Here is a 24,109-nt window from a genome sequence, read left to right as displayed (position 1 = left end):
TCCTAATACTGTACATCCGCTTCATTCATTTATGCTATTTTTATTCATTAGCTTGTGCACGCACCTTTGGCATGCTCACATTCAGAATTCAATGGTTGTGTCTCCCCTAAAGCTATAAGGTTTAGTCACATTTGATCTGCATCCCAGAGTCAATACGTGATGATCATTCCTTATGAGTTGCCTACAGTGCTAAAAAAGTTTACATCTTATACTTTCTTGCTACAGTATGTAGGTGTTGGTGATCCTTGTCTCTATAGATAAGAGTATTACAGTATATTGAGATACATTCATAGTTCTTACTATTTAGTATTTAAACCCACTTTCTCACATGGCGGGGTACAAAAACATCCTCTTCAGAGTGAAGTTTTCAGGTGAGCAGAGAAATACCAAAAGGTTTCATTGAATGGAGCTCAAGGGTGCCACCTGGTGTATTTGTGTTACAGCAGCAAACTGCATTCCTAAATGTAAACAAATATTTGAACATCCACAGCTGTTCTGCAAAGTTCTTGTAATTAATTGCTTGAAAAAAAAAAGATGTTAGGAAATAGTTTATTATAAATATTTTAACTTTTTTTCAATGATAGGGTGAATAGCACATTGCTGGAAACAGTACCGGTATGTATGAATCAGACTTAGTGGAGAGCATTAGCTCATGTCTTCCCACAAGAGCCCTTCTAAAAGACAAGGGATCACCTTTTCCAGTAATTCCAAGCCACTTTCTCAGGGTACAGTAAAGTCTTCTGTCTGGCCTTCTGGACTAGTTGCATGACACACATAATCAGGTGATTCGGTGACTGCCTTTTCCATTTTTAAAAGTATGATTTTAAACATTTGATCGAATGAAAAATATGAAGAATCAATGCAAAATTCAAGCATTTGAATTGTGCATATTTGAATTTGGAAATTTTGGAAAAATATGGCTTGAAAAACACTGAATGACATTCTCAGAAGGAAAAAACATTTTAAAAGTTAGTGTATTTTGTTGATGCATATAAAAAAATAGCTGTAATAATACGTCTAACCTAATTAAAGACGTGTCATATAAGCTCCTTATATTATTAACACACAGACACACGCACGCACGCACGCATTATTTATATCGTTTTTACCTTCTTTTTGCTTGTAGAGGATGAGTTGAGCTGTACAGAGAACGGGCAGGTGTACACAAACAGAGACATCTGGAAACCTGAACCATGCAGGATCTGTGTTTGTGACAGCGGGACCATCTTGTGCGACGAGGTGCAATGTGATGAAGTGTCTAACTGTGGAAAGGTAGTAATCCCAGAAGGAGAGTGCTGTCCTGTTTGTGACACAACTCATGACGGTGGCAATGGCAGACCAGGTGAGGATGAGCACCACAGAAACCTGAAAACAAATTAATTTAAAGAATACAGTAGTGTTTTGAAATGTATAAGAACAGATAAACATGAACTATTTTTGTCTTTTTATTTTCTTGTCAGCGGGCAGAGTTGCCAAGGTAACCTATATAGATACACTCAGCACTGCCAATATTCAGTAATTTATTTTTGCAATACATAAAAAGTGACTTCCGGTGACACATTTTCACTATTCTTGATTTCAGGGTCAGAAAGGGGAACCTGGAGATGTCCCACAAGTATGTTTGAATGAACATGTACCTTACATTTGAAGATGACGATGGATATATGTGTACAGTTTGTAAATAATAAAAAATATTCCATCTTGATTTCAGGTTATTGGAATAAGAGGTCGTCCTGGACCGATGGTGAGCTTTCTTCCATTGACTTTTGTCCTGATCACTATAACAAAACGATAAATCAAACAGATCCAATTATACAAAAACATAGTCAAATAAACACGTGCTTTCATGGTTATGTCACATATCGTCACATTCAGTGGTTTACTTGCTATATGTTTTCTGATGTCTGGACACTAGATGGGGACAGAGCACAGCTCTATGTATTTCCATAAGCTGGTTTGGTCTTTATTTGAACATATTTTTAAGTAATCATGTTGGTAAATCATGTTGAAACCTTCTACACTGACAATTCATAACTCGATCATCTTACAGTCAAAATCTTATGTGTACGACTATGACAATACCTTGCACAGATAGTGCTAATGCTATAAATACAGTTATGATTTACCTTAATTATGTTTTTTATTTTATTTTTTATTATTATATAGGGGCCTCCAGGATCACCAGGATATAGAGGAGACAGTGGAGTGAAAGGTCGACCTGTAAGAATCTGCTAATTAGTTTCGAAATGTGATTAAAGATGGGAAATATTGTGTAATTGTAATTTTATGTTATATTTTAGCCTGATTTTAATGTCTCTTGTAGGGTCTCAGAGGTCCCCCAGGATATGATGGAGAGCCCGGTATTCCAGGACAGCCAGGAGAGGCAGGGCCCCCAGGACATACCCCAGGAGTGAGTGTTACCAGACTGATTAAGACAGAATATGAGGATCAAGCAACATCTAGCAAAGTGCAAAGTGTTACAGCAGTTACAGAATAAATAAAGCCTCATGTCCTCTGTTACTTAGGGTGAGTTGTCTTCTCATATGGCCGGGGGATTTGCTGACAAAACAGGAGCTCAGCATGCTATGATGCCTGGAGTTCGGGTAAGTGGAGATTCTGTAATTTAAACAAAACGAAAAAAAAAAATTATACCTAAGAACTCTTATATCATGGCTGAGGTGACCCCCAATCGCTCCCCGAGCGCCACAGCAAAAATGGCTGCCCAATGCTCCGGATGTGTGTGTCCACGGTTTGTAGTGTGTGTGTGTGTGTGTGTGTGTGTTCACTAATCACTATACTCCTAACGTGTAAAAAATACCTAGTATGGGTTACCATACTTGGCCTTCATGTGTCACTCAAGTTACTTTGTTTTTCCATTTATTGATTGACACCTCTTCTGTCCCCATGTTGAGAGAAATCAGATGCAGAGGTGTACATGATGGTTATTGTAGTTCTAGACTAAATGTGAGCATGCATTTACTCTTCTCACTTGCACAAAAACAGATTCAGTATTCCTCAAAATGAATAAAAACTGTGAAATGCAAACTCAGAATATTACACAAACCTATTTAAAATAATATAATTGATGTATTTAATATCACTTTATTTACCATTGACTTTGCTGTTGACCTTCGTTTATCCCATTAAACCATACTAATAAGCAAAATGATAAATATCTAAATAAATATATAATCACTAAATAAATATCACATCTGTGTATGAGAGAACGTATTAAAAAAAGTAACATTACTTTCCATAAAAAGTAACTGATTAACACAATTAGTTAAAAGCAATATTGTAACACATTACTTTCAAAAGTTACTTTCCCCAACTGCATATAAGCCACTCACAAATGAGAAACATTAAAGAACTGTATCATACTTGATTTACTGCAAAGTCGACTTCAAACGAGCAAGCTTGACTTTGTATCATTTGATGTGGGTGCTGTCTTGTGCCACGCTGCACAAGAAGTGCTGTTTCTGAAGCAGTCTGTGATTGTTCCAGTAACAAAGCTATTTTTCAATAGGGTGAGGCTGGAACAAGGGGACCACCTGGGCCAAATGGGTCACCAGTAAGTATTTATTTGATAAGAAATGTTTTTTTTTATACATATCTGGTCCAAATAATATTACTTCCAGCAGTTGCATATTTCAAGTTTATACAATTTCCTTTAGGGGGCAGCAGGACCACAAGGATCTCCAGGCGATGTAGGAGATCCAGGGCCAATGGTGAGGGAACATGATTAATTGTGTACTGTCTCTGAAGACTTCATAATTTACTGGGGAAGTCTGTCCCACACTCTTTATTTAAGTGCAAACATCAACCAGGATAAACTCAAAAACTCAATTTTCATGGCTCATTTATTAAAGGGAACCACAACTTTGGATATTCACACTCTCAAATTCTTTTCTCACCATTTAGTGCTTTAATTTATCTGGTTGTCATGATCAATGCAAATTATTTGATACGCAAATTATCAAGCTAATGTACAGAAGTCAGCAGGAACTATACTTTGCAGATTGTTGTTAACTAAAGTGACTTAATAGATAGTTTTGTATTATTTAAGAATGAAATATACAACAATACTCTTAGGGTGTGCACCAGTTTTTGAGCATGAGATCATTAGAATGACTAATATAGCTGAATTACCCCCATCAGTGCTGCAGATTCACCCTTCATAAATTCCAAAATTATATTTTTCAAGCCTCCTTACAAAAATGATTCTGGTGTTATTGCAATGTTTATTAACTAAAAGAACACTCAATCTGTACAATGCATCATTGTTTTTATGTTTTAAGCAACTTTTGGTAATTACTCTCTTCATTGTATAGGGTGGCACTGGCCAGAGAGGGCCAGAGGGTCCTTCAGGGAAGCCTGGTGAAGATGTGAGTACTCTCTGCTGTCATCATGGGCATCCTCACAACAATGTGGAAAAAAAGTAAAGAGGATCTGAAATGGAATTTTCTGTTGTCATAGGGAGATGCAGGGACTCCAGGAAGTGCAGGAGAAATGGGATTTCCTGGATCTGCGGTAATATTTGACATTGCTCACTAGCAGCTTATCATTGAATGGCGGTTGCATTTACGTGTATGTTTAAATAACTTTTGTGTTCAGGGAGGAAGAGGATTTCCAGGGACACCGGGGCCTCCAGGCTTAAAGGGTCACAGAGTGAGTCAATTCTTAATCTCTAGGCCCCATTTAAGACTGACAAGTCTGACACGCATACTGTGGGGTCCAACATTCTTAATCTATATTGAAAGGTTTCACTTTATTTAGCAGTACATGTACTTACAGTGTAATTACATTGTAGTTACCACAAAAAGTACTGGTAATATAAGGTAACTACATGGGTTAAGGTTAGGTTTAAAACTAAAGTGCTTTCCTACAGGTTACTGATCAAATAAGCTAATGTGTGACAACTTAAATAAAAAAATAATGGTCACACTTTAGTTTAGGGTCCAATTCTTACTATTAACTAACTATTAACGGATTTTGCCTCAATAAACTCCTGATTACTGCTTATTAATAGTTAGTAAGGTAGTCGTTAAGTTTAGGCATCGGGTAGGATTTAGGTACTAATAAACAAACAATATCCTAGTAATATGCATGTTAATAAGCAAGTTAACAGTGAGAATTGGACCCTAAACTAAAGTGTTACCAAAAGAATACAAAGTAGAAGCATTGATTTATATGCTCTTTCAAAATCCTACCACTTTTGTCAAGTGTTAGAATCTCATTCTCTTGCTCTGTAGATCTATTATTGAGTTTGCTTACATTTTCAAAACATCGTTTTGGAATTACTTACAGATCATCCATCAGGCCATCAGTTTTCTCTTGAATGCTCACGCCACATAAAAACACCTGCAAAAACGAAATCATGTTTGTAATCGCAGCTTATTTTGCACAAGCACCAACCCAATTATTGTTCACTTGGTTGAGAAAAAAAATATTTTGCAGTTTGTACAAAGAATGATTTTCAAGTCACCAGTTCAAATTTTATTCCTATTATTTATTTTAGGTTTGTAGATGGAGTGTACCAAAAAAATAATCAATAAATGTTATTTCCTTTCATAATTCAGGGGCACCAAGGTCCATCTGGTCTTAAAGGAGAACGTGGAGCTTTGGGATCAAAGGTTCAGTTTTTGCAATTTCATTATGAAGTAGCCACTCATTATAGAACCTAGCTTTTAAACCTGCAGACTGTATTTGAGTACTTCACAGTTGTCTATTCATATACACACACATATTAAATGTGATTGTATTAACCATTTCATGTTTCTTAGTACATTCACCATATATTATATTATTTATTATTATTTTAGGGTGAATCTGGTGGATCCGGTGCAATGGGTGCCCCTGGTTCTATGGTAAGACTGCAACACAATACAACACAAACTTCAATTAAACAAAAATCATTATTGATGTGAATCCAGACGTTCTTCATTCTTACATTGCCACAAATGCTTCTAGCCTTATTTCCATAAAAGTAAAATGGCCTATTGTTGAATGCAGGGTCCTAGGGGAATGTCAGGAGAAAGAGGACGTCCAGGCCCTAGTGGCACACCGGTGAGGGCAAAAACATTAAGAGTGATACCATTCTTCAGATGACTTAAGTCAGAGCTGTATTGGTTTTCTTATTATTCTTAACACTTTTAATGATCTTTTTCTTTTATATTTCAGGGTATGCGTGGTGGTCAAGGAAATGTTGGAAAACCAGGTCCAATGGTAAAACATTTTAATCAACCAAAAGATAAAGTGTGAAATACCAAGCAACTGCAAACCTAATAATGCTAATTTCTAACTGTTTAATTGTTTTAAGGGTCCTTTGGGAATTAATGGTGCCCAAGGGTATCCTGGAACTCCAGGCATGAAGGTTGGCAATGAGACTCTATACATTTGCTTTTTTTTAAATCATTTATTAAGTATATACTGTATGTAGGTAGCTACCAATGATACCTTTATATATTTTAATAAATTGTAATAGTTCAGCTGAACATTAAAACGTTGGTAAATCTGGTATTAAAAAGAAATATAATTGCTTTGCAGGGCCAACCAGGACCTACAGGTGTGAGGGGACCAGAGGGACCGCAGGGACAGAGAGGAGAGACAGGACATCAAGGCAGATCTGGACCAATTGGACTACAAGTATGTTTGAGATACTCAATTTGTACACCAGTCCATGATCGCAAATCCTTTTATTTATTTATTATTTATTTATCTATCTATTTTTGTTCATCTGTAATGCAAATTAAACATGATTCTGAATTTTTCAGGGGCCTTTGGGCACTGATGGTGGTCCAGGTTCCAAAGGGCCAGTGGTATGTTATGATGTTAAATGTTAAAATATTATGCATTACGAATGCAGATATTGGCAACTGACAAAATATGATTTTCTCCAGGGAGTTGCTGGTCCTCAGGGTCCTGTTGGTTTGCTTGGTCCAAATGGCCCACCCGGACCTCAGGGAAGCACTGGACAGCCTGGGATCAAAGGTTCAGGGGTACGGCATTCTTCATTCACGTTGTGGCATATTTCTTTTATGGACTGAAGATTTATTGTTATCATATAACATAAATCATGATACAATGTGTATTGTACTATATATATATATATTGGGTGATTCTATAATTGCATTTGGTGTCCAAAGTCTTTTCTGCTTTTTTTCAAATGGTTATAAAAAAATAAAAAATAAAAAATCATCTGTTACTCTTTGTTATGGATCACAAGATGTTACAGGCTATAATATAATATTTTCTGTAAAAAGTGTCTTATATAGTTGAAAATCATGATTTCTTGTTGTCCGAATTAGTCTGTGTATTTTACTATCATGTATCATTGTGTAATCAAAATGTTTAATTTTACTTTTATTTTGGTAATATTTCATTTATTTTATTTATAAAAGCCCTAAATAGTATTATTAATTTTCCTAATTCTACAACATTAAATTGGTTAAAAATAACTTTTATCTTTTGTGTCCATAAATCGTGCGTCAATTCTGTTACTGTACCATACTTTGCCTTTAAATTGGGGGAATTATCTCCCACACCACAACTATGTAAGATACAGGAAATTATGTCACTTTCTCTCACTGATAAGATCTGAAGCACTGAAAGGTATGTGTGCTCTTTCTGAGAAAATATTTTAATCTAAAAACACCAGGAGCTATTTTGTAAAACGTCAAAATTATTTCCACAATATCTAAATGAAATCAGAATTTTTCACTGATCACACAGTGGGTTGTTTAAAAGTATTTTTTATCATTATTTCACTAGTGCCATGTGCTCTTAGCATTTATGCTAGCAAGAGTAGATTTCGGTTAAAAAGTTTACATTTTCCAAGGTAGAGTAACACTGTTGACAGTATGTAAGAGAATAGACAGTAATAGAGTTGTCAAACAATACAGAAATAGTTTTTTCCCCCCGTTAAAAGTAAAAGAGGAAGTAGAAGAAGGAAAAAAGAATTTCTGTTAGTGAACAGTTTTTTACCTTAATTGTTTTACATGCAAAATGTATCTCCAATTATAGATTTTATCTCCAATTATAGAATCACTCCATCATATATATGTACTATATGTGTACTACACTAAACTAATGATCTCCAATCAGCCTTTTGTTTTGTTTTGTGTTTAGGGAGATGTTGGTGTTCCTGGATTTAAAGGAGAGCTTGGACCTAAAGGAGAACCTGTAAGTTTTGGTTGATAATAGTGTAAACCCATATAACGGTTTCCCAATTTTTTTCATGTTAATGGTTAAGTATATGCAATTTGTGCACCACCTTATTTTTTTGCATTACAAAACTTTTCTAACTAGTAAAAAACTAGGACTAGTGTTTTTTAAAGACACAAATTACCTTTGTCATAGGGTCCACCAGGGTCACAGGGAGTAATTGGACCTCAGGGAGAAGAAGGAAAACGTGGAACCAGAGGAGATCCCGGCTCTGTTGGCCCTCTTGGACCTGTTGGCGAGAGAGTGAGTCTAGTTTTCCTTTTATTGCCTATGCTATAGCAAACTGACGTGATTGTAACTGCAAAACCAACTCTGTTTTCATGGGGGTTTTATTGCCTAATTTAGGGGGCACCTGGAAACCGAGGCTTCCCTGGTCAAGATGGCTTACAGGGTCCAAAGGTAATTAGAGACTATTAACAAGTTGAATATAATTGGCTGAATAATGAAATAATACTTTTGTTCATACTCATCTAAGGGTGCTCAAGGTGACCGTGGAATTACAGGAACCTCTGGCCCTAAAGGCTCTACTGGAGATCCAGGGAGAACAGGTGAACCAGGTCTACCAGGTGCAAGAGTAAGTTCAATTTGTAATGCGATGTATCTTTATAATAGAAAAGTTAAGGGCAACAACTCCTTCAAATACAGCTCTAATTGATTTCTTTTTTTCATCCTCTTTCTCTCAGGGTTTGACAGGGACACCTGGAGTTCAGGGTGCCGAAGGAAAGCCAGGACCACTGGTACATTTATCTGATGTTTTCCATTCATAGCTGGAATAAAATATCCACATTTTTAACAGCAAATAAAGAAATGTTTCCATTCACCTTTCTACAGGGTGGTCCAGGTGAGGATGGGCGGCCAGGGCCTGCAGGGTCAACTGGAACAAGAGGCCCTCCCGGAACTATGGGACCGATAGGCCCAAAGGGTTTTAGCGTGAGTAGAATTTTCATTTATTTATTAATTTATTGCTTATATGTTCAAAACTTATAATTGTAACAATAATTTAGGGGGATCCAGGAAAGGCAGGTGAGCAGGGATCTGCTGGAGTTCCTGGGCAGAGGGTGAGTAACAGCAGTTTGCTCGCAGTAATCATTGGTGTAATTATATAAAGCAAGAATTACTATTACTATTGCTCATACTATTACTATTTTTAGTAAAAATAAATAAATAAATAAAACACAAAGCATTAAACACGAGCGCATGACTTTGCTACAGACATTCTGGAGAAACATTTTGTGCCTTCTAGACAATACAATCATACAGAATTACTTTTGGCTTTGCAACACCCAAGTCAACTGCATAGCAACATGCAAAAAAGTCTCAGAACATCCAAGCAACCAAATTGCGATGCCCTGGTCGTAGCCGCTCCGTAACATAATGGCAGCTATGTTTTATGGTCAACCTCCGCTAATATTTAACATTCTCAAAATATACATCTTCCCTTCAACTTTGACTTTTTCGTAGGGCCCACCTGGGAAAGATGGAGAAGTAGGCCCGGCTGGTCCACCAGGTCCACATGTAAGTGTGCTATTTTGTCTCTTTATTATATTTTCAGTTAGAAAGTACAATTAGAGTCCAACAATCTATTTTTTTAAATGATTTTCAGGGTACAGCAGGGGAGAGAGGTGAACAGGGACCTCCCGGAATGCATGGCTTCCAGGTGCTTGATCAATGACTTAATCATTCAAAATAATTATTTTCTTTCTTGTTATTGAGCTCTTTTATAATATCTCCTTACTTGTTTCTCAGGGTTTGCCGGGCCCAGCAGGAGCTCCTGGAGAGGGAGGAAAACCTGGTGATCAGGTACAGTTAGTTCAACACATATCATATGACAAATTCTTGGGAAAAAATATGACAAAAAAGGGACAAATAGCATAAAATTGTGCTAATTCCCTGTTGCTCTTTTCAAGGGTATCCCTGGTGAGCTTGGCCCTGTCGGCCAAATTGGGCCACGGGTAAGTTCTGGTTTTACCTGTCACTTCTGTAAACACACATTGTTGATGTCAAGACATGTATTTAATGGTCAGTCTATGCATTTAACAGGGTGAACGTGGAATTCCGGGAGAGAGAGGAGAGCTGGGATCTGCTGGTCTGTCTGGAGCCAAAGGTATCCCAGGAGCACCTGGCCCTGATGGTCCAAAGGTAGAACTAAATTATGTTTAAGTGTTTATTATCAGTAATAAGACTTTATTTGTTTAAATAATTTCACAATAATATGGCCCAAAGTTTTCAATGGGAAGTGTTTGTTTTAGCAATCTAACAAATGAGTCAAAATGATTTTCTGTGGTGATCAGCAACATCCCCGATTGTTGATGGAGCTTAACTTACTGTATACAGAAAACACAATACACCTTTAGAAATAGGCACATTTCATTTGTTTTACTATGCAGGTGAACGTATAATCCGGAAATATGTCATTAAGATAAGATTTTTTTTTTTAAAGCTTTAAAATGCTAATTCAGCATTCTACTCAATTTTTTGTAGGGTAGCCCTGGGCCGACTGGTACATTGGGTGATCCAGGCCCTCCTGGTCTGCAGGGAATGCCAGGTGAAAGAGGGATCTCTGGCCCACCTGGTCCAAAAGGAGACAGAGTGAGTAGTAATGCAATTGGATTTTCAATATGTAGTACACGTACATAGATATTTGCACAGTGTCGTTTTTATTTTTAAATTAACCTCTTCCCACACATTTAGGGCGCTATTGGAGAGAAAGGATCAGAGGGAACTCCAGGAAGTGACGGTGCAAGGGTAATTACCATCAAGCATTATCCCATTTTTAAAACATCTTAGTTATTCTCAACTGATGGGTTGAAAGTCATTCTGATAGTACCAAACAATAAAAATGAAATGAAATGAATAAAATTAATTAGCTATGATAATAGCCAATTTTGACTATTCTTATTTAGATGTAATTTTTATTATTTCTCTTCAACAAAACTAGTTGAGAACCGCTTTAATTTATCTCTCTGTGATTATCATCTGTGAATTATATTTGAAAGGAACATTTCAAGACTGACAAAAATTGAAAGAAAGCATAAGTCTCAATATGAAGCTAGACAAAATTTCATGTTAGTAATCAAACAGAGAATGAGCTGTACAAGACTTGTTCAAGCAGGCCCGATCACACATGCACACACAAAAAGATTCTTCATAACTCATGCTTGATATGCATTAAAGGATAATCTCATACTGACATTTTGCCTTTCTCATGTAGGGCTTGACAGGCCCTCTTGGCCCCTCAGGACCGGCTGGTCCAAGTGGTGAAAAGGTACATAGCATCATATTATTGTCTATATTGTAACGCAATATTGTTTTCTTTTAAGGACCACTTAATTCTAACAAAGTATTTTAACAGGGAGAAGCAGGCCCTAAGGGACCACCTGGACCTCAAGGATCAAGAGCAATGCCAGTGAGTTGATATTTGACACTAAAATACAGAAGGCAACAATCTTTCAAATTGGCTGAATATTTAAATTTATTAACACATTTTTGTGCTAATACCAAGGGATCCCGTGGTGAACCTGGGCCAATAGGTGCTGTAGGCTTTGTTGGACCACCTGTAAGTAAAATTCAAGATAGTTTGATTTTATATGCTCTAAGCTTTTTTCAGGTCAGTGAGTAAACCGGTTCTAAACATGGTACACTTTCAAAACAACAGGGTATTGATGGTCAGCCCGGTGTGAAAGGACCACCAGGGGAGCCTGGACAAAAGGGTGATGCTGGATCTCCTGGCCCTCAAGGGTTGTCTGGTCCTCCAGGACCACAGGTGATCAAATACTTCCATAAAAGTTTTATTTTTATTTTTTAGAAGATGCTATGAAGATGCTAGTAAATTAATCATCTCCCTCTAATATGTGTGACTACAGGGTCAATTTGGTGTGGCTGGACCAAAGGGTGGTAGAGGAACACAGGGCGCACCTGTAAGTGTAGCTGTAATAACAATTACTGCATAATGCATTTTGAATGACTAGTCAGTTAACATACCTCATACTTTTTAGGGCCCAACAGGTTTCCCTGGATCTGCTGGAAGAGTTGGCCCACCTGGTCCAACGGTATGTTGCATCGACTACAGAAGTTTACAATTACAAATCTGAAATTAAGAAAACTCTAAACATTTTTCAAACCCTTAAGTATTTGTTTTTCTTTAGGGTCCTCTTGGTGAGCCAGGTCCACTTGGTCTTCCTGGAAAAGAGGGTCCACCTGGTCTTCGAGGAGACCATGGACCCCCGGGACGCCAGGGAGAGAGAGGTCCCTCTGGGCCTGCTGGAGGCACTGGAGACAAAGGAGATTCTGGAGAAGATGGACCACCGGTAAGGGCACCAGTCGTTTCTCAACTAAAATACTAAATGTAAAAACAAGGACCAGAATCTTAACGGTTATTTCCATTAGGGACCTGATGGTCCACCAGGTCCTGCTGGAACAACGGGACAAAGAGGAATTGTAGGCCTTCCTGGTCAAAGAGGAGAACGTGGAATGCCGGGACTCCCTGGACCAGCTGTTAGTATCCATTAAAAAAACATTCTGCATTATTAAAGAATATGGCTAGTTGTTACATGTTAAAATATTAAATAAATATTGAATAGAAATTGAGTTTTGCCTCAGGTAATAGTTTACTGTTCTCTAATGGTTTACATATTAAATTAGATCTGAGATAACTTCATTTTTATAAGACCTCCTCTAATCTGCTTGCTCACGACTGTCTCATGTAGGGTCCTCCAGGAAAACAGGGCACATCAGGAGCCCCAGGAGACAAAGGACCTTCTGGCCCAGTTGGAGTGCCTGGCGCTAATGGACCTCGGGGGGATCCTGGACCCGATGTAAAATAAATTGAACATAATGGTTACATAAATACAGTATATCACTTATTTAATACAATGCTAATGCAAATTTTGATCATTAGGGACCCGCTGGATCTGATGGCCCTCCAGGAAAGGAAGGTGTCATAGGAGCCCAGGTGAGACCCAAAAACATCAATTGACCCACGTCTGAATCTTTAATTCAAGTTGTTTGAGCAAATATTACAGAGTTGCTTAATTTTTAAAGGGTGATCGAGGAGATTCAGGCCCAGAGGGTTTGATTGGATCTGTAGGACAACCTGGTTCCCCCGGTCCTGTCGGTGCAACTGGAGGCATTGGAAAGAGAGGAGAGACGGTAGGTCTCAAATTCTTTATATTTAATGTATGCTATAATGACATCTCTAAAGCATTTTCAGCTTATGTTTTTTTCACACTGTCTTATCAGGGTTCAAAAGGACCCTCTGGCCCTCCAGGTCCTGCTGGAAAACGGGGACTCATAGTGAGAAATCTATTAAATAGCACAATATGACATAATTAGAAAGGCTTTATTTACCATGAAGTTGCTGATAAAAACACCACAACTGCTCCTTCATTTCCAACTATCTATTTAAGGGACCACAAGGACCAAGGGGAGATAAGGGAGATCTGGGTGACCATGGAGAAAGAGGACAGAAGGGTCACAGAGGATTTGCAGGCTTACAAGGTCTTCCTGGACCACCTGTAAGTTATAATAAAGAGAAAGGTTTTTCAAAGTGTGCATCATCTGTGCCCAGTCTATAAATAATTGAATATATATTATAAAACAATAAAGGTTTATTTTCCCATTATAACATTTTACATTTATTTCATTTTTAGGGCACTACTGGAGAACAGGGAGGCACAGGCATTGTTGGTCCAAGCGGACAAAGGGTATGTGATCAACTTGTTTAATGCGAGTGATTTACAACTAGTCAAAGGGTGATTGATGTCAAATAAATCATTTATCACACAGGGACCTCCCGGGCCCTCTGGGCCACCTGGAAAGGAAGGGTACGTTGGACAGCCTGGACCTATGGGACCTCCTGGTTCAAGAGGGACTAGTGGTGATATTGGACCAGAGGCAAGTGAAACTGTCATGCCATCTCACATAGTATTACAACTTACCGGTAGGTGCTCACTTATTTTTGTCATCATGCTTAGGGACCTCCTGGAGAGCCTGGCCCACCTGGCCTTCCCGGATCTCCTGGACCTCCCACTGCGGCTATGGAAGATTTTTTTGGTGGGCCTCAAGATTATGATGCGGGTCCTCCTCCCCCGGAGTTCAGTGAGGATGAGGCTCTTCCCAAAAGTAACTCTACAGCCATGTTCCAAGCTGATCCTGGAGTGCAGGCTACTTTGAAGGCTCTGAGCAGCCAGATTGATAGCATGCGTAGCCCTGACGGTAGTAGAAAGCATCCTGCCAGAACTTGTGAGGACTTGAGACAATGCTACCCTCAAAAAAAGAGTGGTAAGTTAATAGTATTGCACAGGCATGTAATTCATTATAACCAACTGTATGAAGTATTTGGCCACTTATTTGGTAAACTCTCAGTGGCCTACATACTGTATACCAACTGAGGCTCATTAGAAGTGCGTGCCTGTTATTTATTGGGTATTAATTGAGTTAATATTCAGTGTTCCTTAAGAAGTTTACAAATACATTAAGCACACATGCGTTGGGTTTCCATTTTATGGGGACTTTCCATAGAAATAATGATTTTCATACTGTACAAACTGTACATTCAGTCCGCTAACTGATGGATTTTAACAACTTGATCTAATGAATATTTGTAAGTATTTCATATCGACAAATACATTAATCGAGTTTACAAATACATTATGCATGCACACATGCGTTGGGTTTCCATTTTATGGGGACTTTCCATAGAAATAATGATTTTCATACTGTACAAACTGTACATTCAGTCAGCTAACTGATGGATTTTAACAACTTGATCTAATGAGTATTTGTAAGTATTTCATATCGACAGCATTATGTTATTTAATTTAAAAATATATATAAAAAAATTAGTGGTTATAGCTTTGGGGATAGGCTTAATGTACATTTTAAGGAACTCTTAATACTAATGCAATTAATGTCTCATAAAGGTTGGTTTAAAGCACTTAAATTCCCCCTGTGGTGCAAATCAAGCACATTGTTGTTTATATATATCTGGTGTTTTTAATATGCTTTAAGACAAACCATGTACAAATTCATAAGTCAACACCATTGCAGAGTATTTAAAACTGCAGTGATCTAAAGACAGTCTCAAAAACATTGGTTTGAAATCGCTGGTGTATCTGACGTCCCAAACTACCTAAGCCATCACGTCAACGTAGGGGCAGGCTTTAGCATATCATTACTATGCTGCGAAGCAGGGTAGTCTCAAGAGAAGCCAGGTTATCCTGGTATTTTTTCTGTCAATATGAAAAATCGGATAGATTCAGCAATATAGCGGGTGTATGATGTATATGACGATGTTATGATGAACTATATGCCTTTATAAGTTGTTCAAAGCGTTTCTAAGGATACAGATTTTTTAGAAGGCAACTGTCTGACTCTGAGATGGCGAACGGGAACATGGTTTGTGTAACATTAGCAACATTATTAGCTGTTTGATAACAGTCTGTCCGACTTTGTAAAGAGCGCTAAAATTGTGCAGCGTTTACTTCAGTAAAGTTGGCTGAGTGGATCTCTGAGCTGGTGTGAGCGGAGGCGGGGCTAATTAGCATATTCATGTGTCCGTGTATACTAAATTAAACAAGTATGTAGAGATACATTCAAGCTATTTTAAGGCATGAAGAAATTTCTTTTCACAGGACAAAACTTTTAAATATGTAATTTTGGTGATCAAAAATGAGTTGTAAGGGATACAATTATTGACTACAGGGGGACTTTTAAAAAAGGTGTTAAAAATAAGCTAAAAAACTAACTTTTTTTATGAGCTAATTGAACAATAATAATTTGTTAATTGGTGACAGTGAATGAAGAACTTAGTGTTTGTATATACCGTAGTCCATTAATGTATTAACTAGTTTATACACTATACATTAACTATAGTTTGCAAATTATTTGTAAATACTTTATTACTGTATACTTATTATAAAATGTTACAGACACTTGTAAAAACAAACATCCCCAAATGTTTCATCTCTGCATCATAGGTGAATACTGGGTCGATCCAAACCAGGGCAGTGCAGAGGACGCCATTAAAATTCATTGCAATATGGACACTGGAGAGACGTGCATCTCCGCAATCCCCTCCAGCATCCCCCGAAAGTCATGGTGGAGTTCCCCAGGGAAAAAACCTGTGTGGTTTGGAGCCAACATGAATGGAGGAACATATGTAAGCACGTTTAGCCACTCCTATGAAATTATATTTTAATTATGTAATTTGTATAATTACTTAATTAGCTCAATTACTGCTATAGTATTTGGTATAAGATAACATTATGTGGAAAGAAAAAATTTGATTTATCAATTACATAAAACTGTACGTGCCTGTTATTTATTTATTTTTATATCTTTGTGAAGTTCACTTACGGGAACAAAGACCAGCCAGCCAACACTGTCACAGTTCAGATGACTTTCATCCGTCTGCTCTCCAAAGAGGCATCACAAACTATCACTTACCACTGCAAGAACACTGTGGGCTACAAGGATGAATCATCTGGAAACCTCAAGAAAGCAGTCATCCTTAAAGCTGCAAATGATCTAGAGCTCAAAGCTGAGGGAAATAACCGCTTTAGATACACGGTCCTTGAGGACAGCTGCTCAGTAAGTACACTGCAGAACATCCTTTGTATAAAAGCATAAGCCCTTTTTCAAAACCTAGTACGTTGTCTTGCTCTCCACTGCCTACATTTTCTAAAGCCCCGTTTATACCGCCAGCAACTTCGTCGCTAGTCCCTGTACTGTGAGTAGCGTGTGGGCGTTCCCAGTGCTGTCGTTCTAATGTTATTGGTAGACTGCACGTCTGTCCATATCTATAGAAAATACAATCACAAGTGATAAATACAATTCTAATTTGACTAGGAATTAAACTTAAATAATTAAAAGTAGGGTTCTGCTGTTGGAGAGTGTTGTCCACAGCAGTGCTCAGTGCATTAAATCATTAACTAGACTAACAATCGATCTATCAACAAATTAACTCATACTGTCAAAAATTTACAATTAATACATTTTCTTGTCCCTAATAATCAACATAATGTAGGAGAAACTGTACATTACATGTACATATACTTACATCAAATAATATAACGCACAAACTATCAATGTATGAATCAAACTCACTTTTCCACATAATTTTCTTATATCCATTAATGTGGTTATAGTCAAATCATATAAAGCAGTGAAATCCCTCTGGAACTCTGTCCTGCCATGCCTGCACTCGAGACGGTGACGTGAGCTACAGTCTTAACTCCTATTGGTTGTCGCTAGCGAAATCTTCTAATTTGCATAAGGTTGAAATTTCTGAACTTTTGTCGCTTGTCTCACATCGCTTGACGCGCCTACATTCTGTCGCCAACGTTCACTGTCGCTCGTGTCGCCGGAAGTCGCCTGCGCTTCCTTAAAAATGAATTGGATTGTGTTGCTTTGTTGCTGCGTGTCGCTGGTGGTGTGAACGGGGCTTAAGGCAGCCTAACTAAAAAATGTACCTTGTAAGTGAGGACAGGTTTTAAGACACTCTGCATAGACAGCGACCCAGCATCAAAACAATTAGCACTAGTTTATTTTAGCATGTTGCTAAGCTAACAAAACATTAATAAACATAATAATTATTTGAAAGTAATGTTGCCTTAGAATTTATCCAAAAATAGGTATTTTATAGTTATGCTGCTTACCTTCTGGAATAGCTTTCATATCGGGAACTATGTAGACAGTTTGCTAGGTTTTGGAACAGAGCCATAGAAAGTTGAGTTAGATTTAACACACATGCACATACAGTATCAGGACTGTCCAAGATACCTCATAACATTACAAGTGCCCCCATACAAACCTACATTAATGTTAAATGTTTTTCTCTTCACAGCAAGCAAATGGTAAGTGGGGCAAGACGGTGTTTGAATACAGGACCCAGAAAACAGCAAGACTACCTGTTGTGGATATTGCACCTGTGGACATTGGAGGTTCAGACCAGGAGTTTGGTATTGATATCGGACCTGTGTGCTTCTTGTAAATCAAGGAGTAGAGATGCATTGAAGAGAATCCTGAGACTCTTAAAGCGACTGCTGACGAGATCAGCCTTGTACATACAGAGCATTGGACTTTTCTGGCCCTTTAGCTAGATATTTATTGTGCCTTCCAAGCGTTTCAAGAAAACAACCGCTCCACAAGGTTTTTATAGAATGGTCCCCTGAAAAAAGAAATTCAATTCAACAGATTTTTTATACTACAAGACTATCCATCAACTGCTGTTTTAAATTGACATGGCCATTGCAAGCAATAGAGTAATGACACTACACACTGTACCAACACTATTTGCAATTAAAATGATCTGGATTTGCCTGTTTTCATTAAAGTATGTTTTTTTTTGTATTATTTTTACAAACATGAATGCTATAGAGGAACATTTTTACACAAATGGTGCTATAGAGGAAGTTTACATTCAGTTGAGTATTTTTTGACTCCCATAACTGCACTCTTGAACATTCACCTTGTAATTACTTTCATACTGAATTTACAATTAAAGATGAAAACATTTATTCATTACTGCAAGCTACCTCGTTTCTATAAACTGGCGAAAGTTGACAACAGACTTGCTGTACGTGAATTGAGAAGGGGCTGTACGACTGGTTGTATTTCTCTCATCAAAAAGTACAAAGCAGGGTAAGGAAATGCAAATAAAATGAAATGCATCCGACTGTTTTGTTAAAAGGTGCATTGTTATTTCTCTTTCCCCAAATAAAAAACAATTATCCAAGTATACCACAAGTGCAATGCAGGATTGATATTTGTCCTATAGTGACCTAAAAGTAGCCCTTGCATTAGTTTTATGTTGTAAAGGTAAAAGGCACAATATAGTAAAATGCTGGAGCTGTTAAATAAATTTCTAAAGCATGCAGGTATACCTATCATTCTTACGCTTTTCTTCTTTTATTATTCTTTTATTCTATTTCAGAACTCTTTTAAGCCATTTGGTATGGCTTTGAAGCTAATCTCATGTATTTGCTTTGCAAATTAAACATTAGCATTTGCCATTTTATTGAATCAAAAATTTTCTTCCTCTTTTTTTCAAAATGCTTGTTTCTTTACTCACCTTTTAAGCATGAAAATATATTTTTTATGAATAAAAATGTAAGATACTGCTTTGTTTCATTATATCGAAGTTGCTAGAGTGATTTATTTGTGCCGTTGTGTTAAAATTTGTCGGAATGTTTTTATTGTGATTATTATTTTTGATTATTTTTATTTTTGCTTTGAGCAAATAAGAAATGGCAGGGATAATATTAAGTGTAAAAATCATTTAAGTATAATTCTCAGATCAGAACCATAAATGTCTAGGATCATGGGGACTGCTTTGATAAATTAAAAGTGTTTATGGAGGTGCAAAAAAACTATTTAAAGGTGCAATAGGTGATCTCGAAAATGCTAACTTTAGCCTGCTAGCATTGAAAGCATACGATCTCAGCCTCACTGCTAATCGCCGTCCAAAGTCACGCCTCCTCCAAAACTCTTGAACGCGCACAGACCAGAAGCGAGATAAACAGAGACAACGTTATTGGATTACATCATGTGTCAGTTGTTGCTGTCTGCCTGGCATTTTTGCTCTGTCTGCACAGCGTACGTGAATGCGCTGATAGCGTATGTCTGCACAAACAGGCTGCTCAGTGGTATGCAATGTACACGTTGACTGACAGGGAACACATTATCATTGCATTCGGACCGAATGGAATGATTGAACGAACATTTTATGGTCCACAGACAATCTATATTTATAACATTTAGACCCCTTAACATAGTGATTGCTATCAGGATATGAGGAGAATTTCAACCTGCATAACAACAAATGTTTCTATAGAGAATCACCTATTGCACCTTTAATTAACAGGAAGCGTGCTTTTATGAATCCAATGAGAATGTTATTATGCCTTGTATGTTCTTCAGACAGACTTTCTACAGGTCTCTACAACAATTGCACTGTTTGAAATATCTTGGTGCAGGACGACTAAGGAAAAACACTTTTGTTGAACATTCGAACGATGGGAAAGAGCCACAATTCGAGAAGAATGTGGTGCTCTTCGGAAAGACACACTGATGAACAGCACACAAAACAATACATAATTGAGCCAAATTACATTTTGAATTTGAAAAGAAATCATGAATTATAATGGGGCGGAAAACCACATGTTAAGCTTTTATGCTAATTTTAAAGAGTATATTTAAAAAATAAAAGCACACACAAAAGTGTGTACTGAAAATGAATGGTGCTCAAGTATACAATGATTATTTTACTGTAATATTACAATTTCTTTACATTGTATTTTCTGATTTCTATACAATATCTTCCACTTGAAATAAATTACTTAAACACTATAGCATGTGAGTGACAATTTGTTGAGCGACCAAAAAACCAAAAACATTTCATACATATTTTTATATATTAAATGCAGGTAAAGGTTTAAAACAGACATGTTACAAAACAACTTACACAGAGAATATGTACTGTTTTCTTTTAATGACTACACCAGCAAAGGCTAAAATAATGCTTATAAACTGAATGAACAATAACACAAACAGAGCTCTTCCAAAGTGCTTCCTTGTGCAAGAGTATACTAAAATATGTAATATAAAATTAAACTGCAATACAAGTACATGTTAATGTGGAAATAGCTCAGTCTTACAATTTATGGCACTGCTGTTCAGTTAAAAAATACTGTATTTAAATGGATCCACATTTCAACAAAAACAATATCATCATTTTACATGTTATCTGATAAAAAGAAGTGTGGTTATGATTTATGTTAAAACATTAATTGTTAAAAATAAAGTTACAAAATAAAGGGAGCTCTCTATAAATGACAATGTTTTATGGATTGTATGAATTGTAATATGCCATAGAGATATAAAAATGCGGTTTGTAGGCTATGTGTAACAAAAGCTTCAAGAATTTGATGAATTATGAAACTTTGACACAGACTGTGCAATTGGACATACTTTCTACATCCTTCATTGCCTGTACAAGCAAGGGGTGTTAAAACTACACTGCTAGTTTGTTTTAGTTCTTACAAAAATAGTGATCTACTGCTTCTGATTACTCAATATACTTTTTGTAAACCAAATTCAAAATGCAAATACATTAAAAAAAATGTAAGATAAAACATTGACATCTTGACCGTAAACCCGAGTTTGGCACTTTAATACAAATGGTTTTGTGGTTTTCAAACATGAAAGTGACACAACTTTCTTCTTGGCATCAGCAACGACCTTCTAGTGGATCGAGGGAAAAGACAGTGCCCTCTACTGTTAGTCCCATTTTGAACCCCTCCTGGAGAGGAAAACAGGAAAACCAATGTCTTTTAGTATTACATCTAAACAACCCAAAACCTTCTAAAACACCCACATTATACACAAACATTTATACAAGTGAAAATACTTTTTAAAGCAGGGTATGAGGAAGATGAAAATGACACAGGGCTTAAAGTTTGGATGTAAATAATTCATATTGCGTCATTTACAGGGATAGTTCAAATAATAATAATAAAAATTGTCATCATTTACTCACACTCATGTTGCTCCAAACCTGTGTGATTTTTTTTCGTCCCAAGGAACACAAAAGGAGACGTTTAGCAGAATATTGACACTGCTTTTTTTTTCATACAATGTAAGTGAATGGTGACTAGGGGCCACCAAGCTTCAAAAAGGATAAAAAGCCACAGAATGAAATTTACCCTATTTAATTTAATCCCCAAGTTAATCTTCTGTCATAGCACTTACATTTAATTTGGCCAATTTGAATATGTGCATATTTATGTTTGTCAATGACATTACGCATATTACCATCACAAACAACTGATTCAACAAATTGGTTTGAACCTCACACAAAACCACTTTATGGCTTTAGAAGACCAGTCACCATTTATTTTCAATGCATGGAAAAGAGAAGTGGACATGAAGAAAATGAGGGTGAGAAATGGACAGAAGTTTTTTTTTTTTATGAACTATCCATTTAAAAAGGTTAAGCATGCCAAATTAGACCTCAGCTTTATGCCTTCTGAAAAAAAAAAAATCAAACTGTCTCAAAATACAAACCATCTTTGCCGCTGCAAGCAGAAAGAAAGCAAAGAGATGGAAAATTTAAGTTGTTAGTTGAGCAAAACTAGCAAATTATATAAATGTTTCATGTAACTGCTCTGTATGCAAGATTTCCTGCATGTTAGTCTATTTTAATCAGGGTCAAAGCATACTTCACAAAAAAGCAATCATAGCACTTCTTTTAAAAGTTTTGCATCCACATATAAAACTCCTGGTTTCCCCGGGAGCTGCAGCAAACGGCTGCCCACTGCTCCGGGTGTGTGTGTGTGTGTGTGTGTGTGTGTGTGTACTACTCACTGCTCCAAATGCGTGCTCTGAATTTGTTCTCTGCATTTAACCCATCCAATTTAGAGCATGGGTTACCATACTTGGCCTTCATGTTATAAAGAACTCCGTTCTCTTGCATGGTTCATTGTGCTTTAACTTTCAAGCTCATTTCAGTCTTTATTTTCTCTTTAACATGTTAAGTGTGTGTGTGTGTGTGTGTGTGTGTGTGTGTGTGTGTGTGTGTGTGTGTGTGTGTGTGTGTGTGTGTGTGTGTGTGTGTGTACTACTCACTGCTCCTAATGTGTGTGCACTAAACTTGGATGGGTTAAATGCAGAGGATAAATTCCGATTATGGGTAACCAAACTTGGCCTTCACGTCGCTTCACTCACTCCCAAGAACAAACCACAATGAACATGCTTTTTTTTTTTATGAAATCATCCTATCGGTCCCTTCTGAATGAAAAGTGTCTTCACAGCTGCAGCAATGCCTGCCATCAGCTCCATTAGCTGCTCATTCAAACCAGTCCATTTGCTAATAATTCACAGACATGCGGTCACCTGCATCTCATCCAGCTTAGATTGGATGTCGGGAGGAAAGTCAGCTGCCCCGCAGGTGAATGGGTCAAATGGCTCTGCACCAAATATGTCTCTCCCTAAAGAAGAAGAAGGAGAGTCTTTTTTCCTTCATTGTACATGCCACTAAAGCTAACATCTATAATATATGACAGTAAAAAGACTGCCTACGCAACCTGATCGTATGGTTGAATGAGCCAACATTTCTCAACTTTTTGGTAAAGAAAAACTTACTCATCTCTGTAGGCCTTGCTGGGGGTGGAGGGGCCGAGCCATTACTTGCTTGTAATGGAGCCAATGGGGGCATTGCAGAAAATGGAACCATGTCGAATACGTCAGTGGGGGTCTTCGGGGACATGCCGTTTCCCTGCAAATATGAATAATGAGTAGATGAGCATTCTGAAGAACACCTCATTTGAAAACCCCTTTTCTTCTGTTAAAACATAAGAATAAAGTGCTACATGTAGAGTGGTGCAGGTATGACGTCCGAATCCGGAAGGGTTTTTGATTTATGTGTCAAATAAAGTCTGTGGTACGCATAACTTGATACTTTGACATTTTGTTCTACACCGTACATTGCACACACTCACTTATCAAGTTACTTATTAAAAACGTACGTTTTCAAAAATGTCTATAACTGCTTCAAAATGTGCTTTTTCACCATAGGGGGTTCACTTTAGTTTGTAGAACAAAACGTCAAAGTATCGTCAAGTAATGTTTAGCACAGACTTTATTTTACACAAAAAATTTAACCTATTGGAAACCCATAGGAAAACCTTAAAGGACCCCGGTTTTGACATCATACCTGTACTATTCTATTAAAGACGTTAAAGTCAACATTGAAATCAGAATAGACCCTATTCAATAAAATAAAATAAAAAATAATAATACTTCTTCGCTGAAGCCACATTTTCTCTCACTTTCTCATCTTTTCCTGATCCAATCAGTTCCCAAATTATAAATTCAAGCCCCACCTTTT

The 24,109-nt window shown here is 37.2% G+C and overlaps 2 protein-coding genes across 10 annotated transcripts in view; one reads left to right on the top strand and one right to left on the bottom strand.

The window, feature by feature from the left end:
• The window catches only part of col5a2a (collagen, type V, alpha 2a), a 31,306-nt gene extending 11,950 nt beyond the window's left edge, over nt 1-19,356 (top strand). Inside the window, exons 2-54 of the mRNA XM_079618412.1 lie at nt 1,127-1,342; nt 1,461-1,477; nt 1,583-1,615; nt 1,712-1,744; nt 2,167-2,220; nt 2,324-2,410; nt 2,526-2,603; nt 3,527-3,571; nt 3,675-3,728; nt 4,332-4,385; nt 4,477-4,530; nt 4,615-4,668; nt 5,580-5,633; nt 5,823-5,867; nt 6,013-6,066; nt 6,181-6,225; nt 6,320-6,373; nt 6,547-6,645; nt 6,774-6,818; nt 6,900-6,998; nt 8,128-8,181; nt 8,359-8,466; nt 8,569-8,622; nt 8,699-8,797; nt 8,907-8,960; nt 9,055-9,153; nt 9,228-9,281; nt 9,685-9,738; nt 9,827-9,880; nt 9,970-10,023; nt 10,131-10,175; nt 10,264-10,362; nt 10,705-10,812; nt 10,915-10,968; nt 11,435-11,488; nt 11,576-11,629; nt 11,726-11,779; nt 11,879-11,986; nt 12,087-12,140; nt 12,219-12,272; nt 12,369-12,530; nt 12,610-12,717; nt 12,930-13,037; nt 13,121-13,174; nt 13,264-13,371; nt 13,462-13,515; nt 13,629-13,736; nt 13,872-13,925; nt 14,008-14,115; nt 14,196-14,502; nt 16,200-16,381; nt 16,570-16,812; nt 18,068-19,356. Of these exons, the coding sequence (XP_079474538.1) occupies nt 1,127-1,342; nt 1,461-1,477; nt 1,583-1,615; nt 1,712-1,744; nt 2,167-2,220; nt 2,324-2,410; nt 2,526-2,603; nt 3,527-3,571; nt 3,675-3,728; nt 4,332-4,385; nt 4,477-4,530; nt 4,615-4,668; nt 5,580-5,633; nt 5,823-5,867; nt 6,013-6,066; nt 6,181-6,225; nt 6,320-6,373; nt 6,547-6,645; nt 6,774-6,818; nt 6,900-6,998; nt 8,128-8,181; nt 8,359-8,466; nt 8,569-8,622; nt 8,699-8,797; nt 8,907-8,960; nt 9,055-9,153; nt 9,228-9,281; nt 9,685-9,738; nt 9,827-9,880; nt 9,970-10,023; nt 10,131-10,175; nt 10,264-10,362; nt 10,705-10,812; nt 10,915-10,968; nt 11,435-11,488; nt 11,576-11,629; nt 11,726-11,779; nt 11,879-11,986; nt 12,087-12,140; nt 12,219-12,272; nt 12,369-12,530; nt 12,610-12,717; nt 12,930-13,037; nt 13,121-13,174; nt 13,264-13,371; nt 13,462-13,515; nt 13,629-13,736; nt 13,872-13,925; nt 14,008-14,115; nt 14,196-14,502; nt 16,200-16,381; nt 16,570-16,812; nt 18,068-18,214 (4,385 nt within the window). The 3' untranslated portion in view covers nt 18,215-19,356. The remainder of the gene's footprint in view (nt 1-1,126; nt 1,343-1,460; nt 1,478-1,582; nt 1,616-1,711; nt 1,745-2,166; nt 2,221-2,323; nt 2,411-2,525; nt 2,604-3,526; nt 3,572-3,674; nt 3,729-4,331; nt 4,386-4,476; nt 4,531-4,614; nt 4,669-5,579; nt 5,634-5,822; nt 5,868-6,012; nt 6,067-6,180; nt 6,226-6,319; nt 6,374-6,546; nt 6,646-6,773; nt 6,819-6,899; nt 6,999-8,127; nt 8,182-8,358; nt 8,467-8,568; nt 8,623-8,698; nt 8,798-8,906; nt 8,961-9,054; nt 9,154-9,227; nt 9,282-9,684; nt 9,739-9,826; nt 9,881-9,969; nt 10,024-10,130; nt 10,176-10,263; nt 10,363-10,704; nt 10,813-10,914; nt 10,969-11,434; nt 11,489-11,575; nt 11,630-11,725; nt 11,780-11,878; nt 11,987-12,086; nt 12,141-12,218; nt 12,273-12,368; nt 12,531-12,609; nt 12,718-12,929; nt 13,038-13,120; nt 13,175-13,263; nt 13,372-13,461; nt 13,516-13,628; nt 13,737-13,871; nt 13,926-14,007; nt 14,116-14,195; nt 14,503-16,199; nt 16,382-16,569; nt 16,813-18,067) is intronic.
• A 141-nt stretch (nt 19,357-19,497) lies between these two features.
• The window catches only part of gulp1a (GULP PTB domain containing engulfment adaptor 1a), a 50,475-nt gene continuing 45,863 nt past the window's right edge, over nt 19,498-24,109 (bottom strand). For 4 of the 9 annotated variants that reach the window (XM_079618419.1, XM_079618422.1, XM_079618421.1 and 1 more), the window contains 3 exons: nt 23,365-23,497; nt 23,116-23,210; nt 19,498-21,523 (listed from right to left, as the gene is read on the bottom strand). In XM_079618419.1, coding sequence (XP_079474545.1) covers nt 21,452-21,523; nt 23,116-23,210; nt 23,365-23,497 — 300 coding nt within the window. In that variant the 3' untranslated portion in view covers nt 19,498-21,451. The remainder of the gene's footprint in view (nt 21,524-23,115; nt 23,211-23,364; nt 23,498-24,109) is intronic. The other 5 variants (XM_079618416.1, XM_079618417.1, XM_079618415.1 and 2 more) reach the window with 2 other exon arrangements.

The sequence above is a fragment of the Phoxinus phoxinus genome (genome assembly GCF_949152265.1).
Source record: "Phoxinus phoxinus genome assembly, chromosome: 7".
Lineage (NCBI taxonomy): Eukaryota > Metazoa > Chordata > Actinopteri > Cypriniformes > Leuciscidae > Phoxinus > Phoxinus phoxinus.
This window is presented reverse-complemented; position numbering and strand designations above follow the sequence as displayed.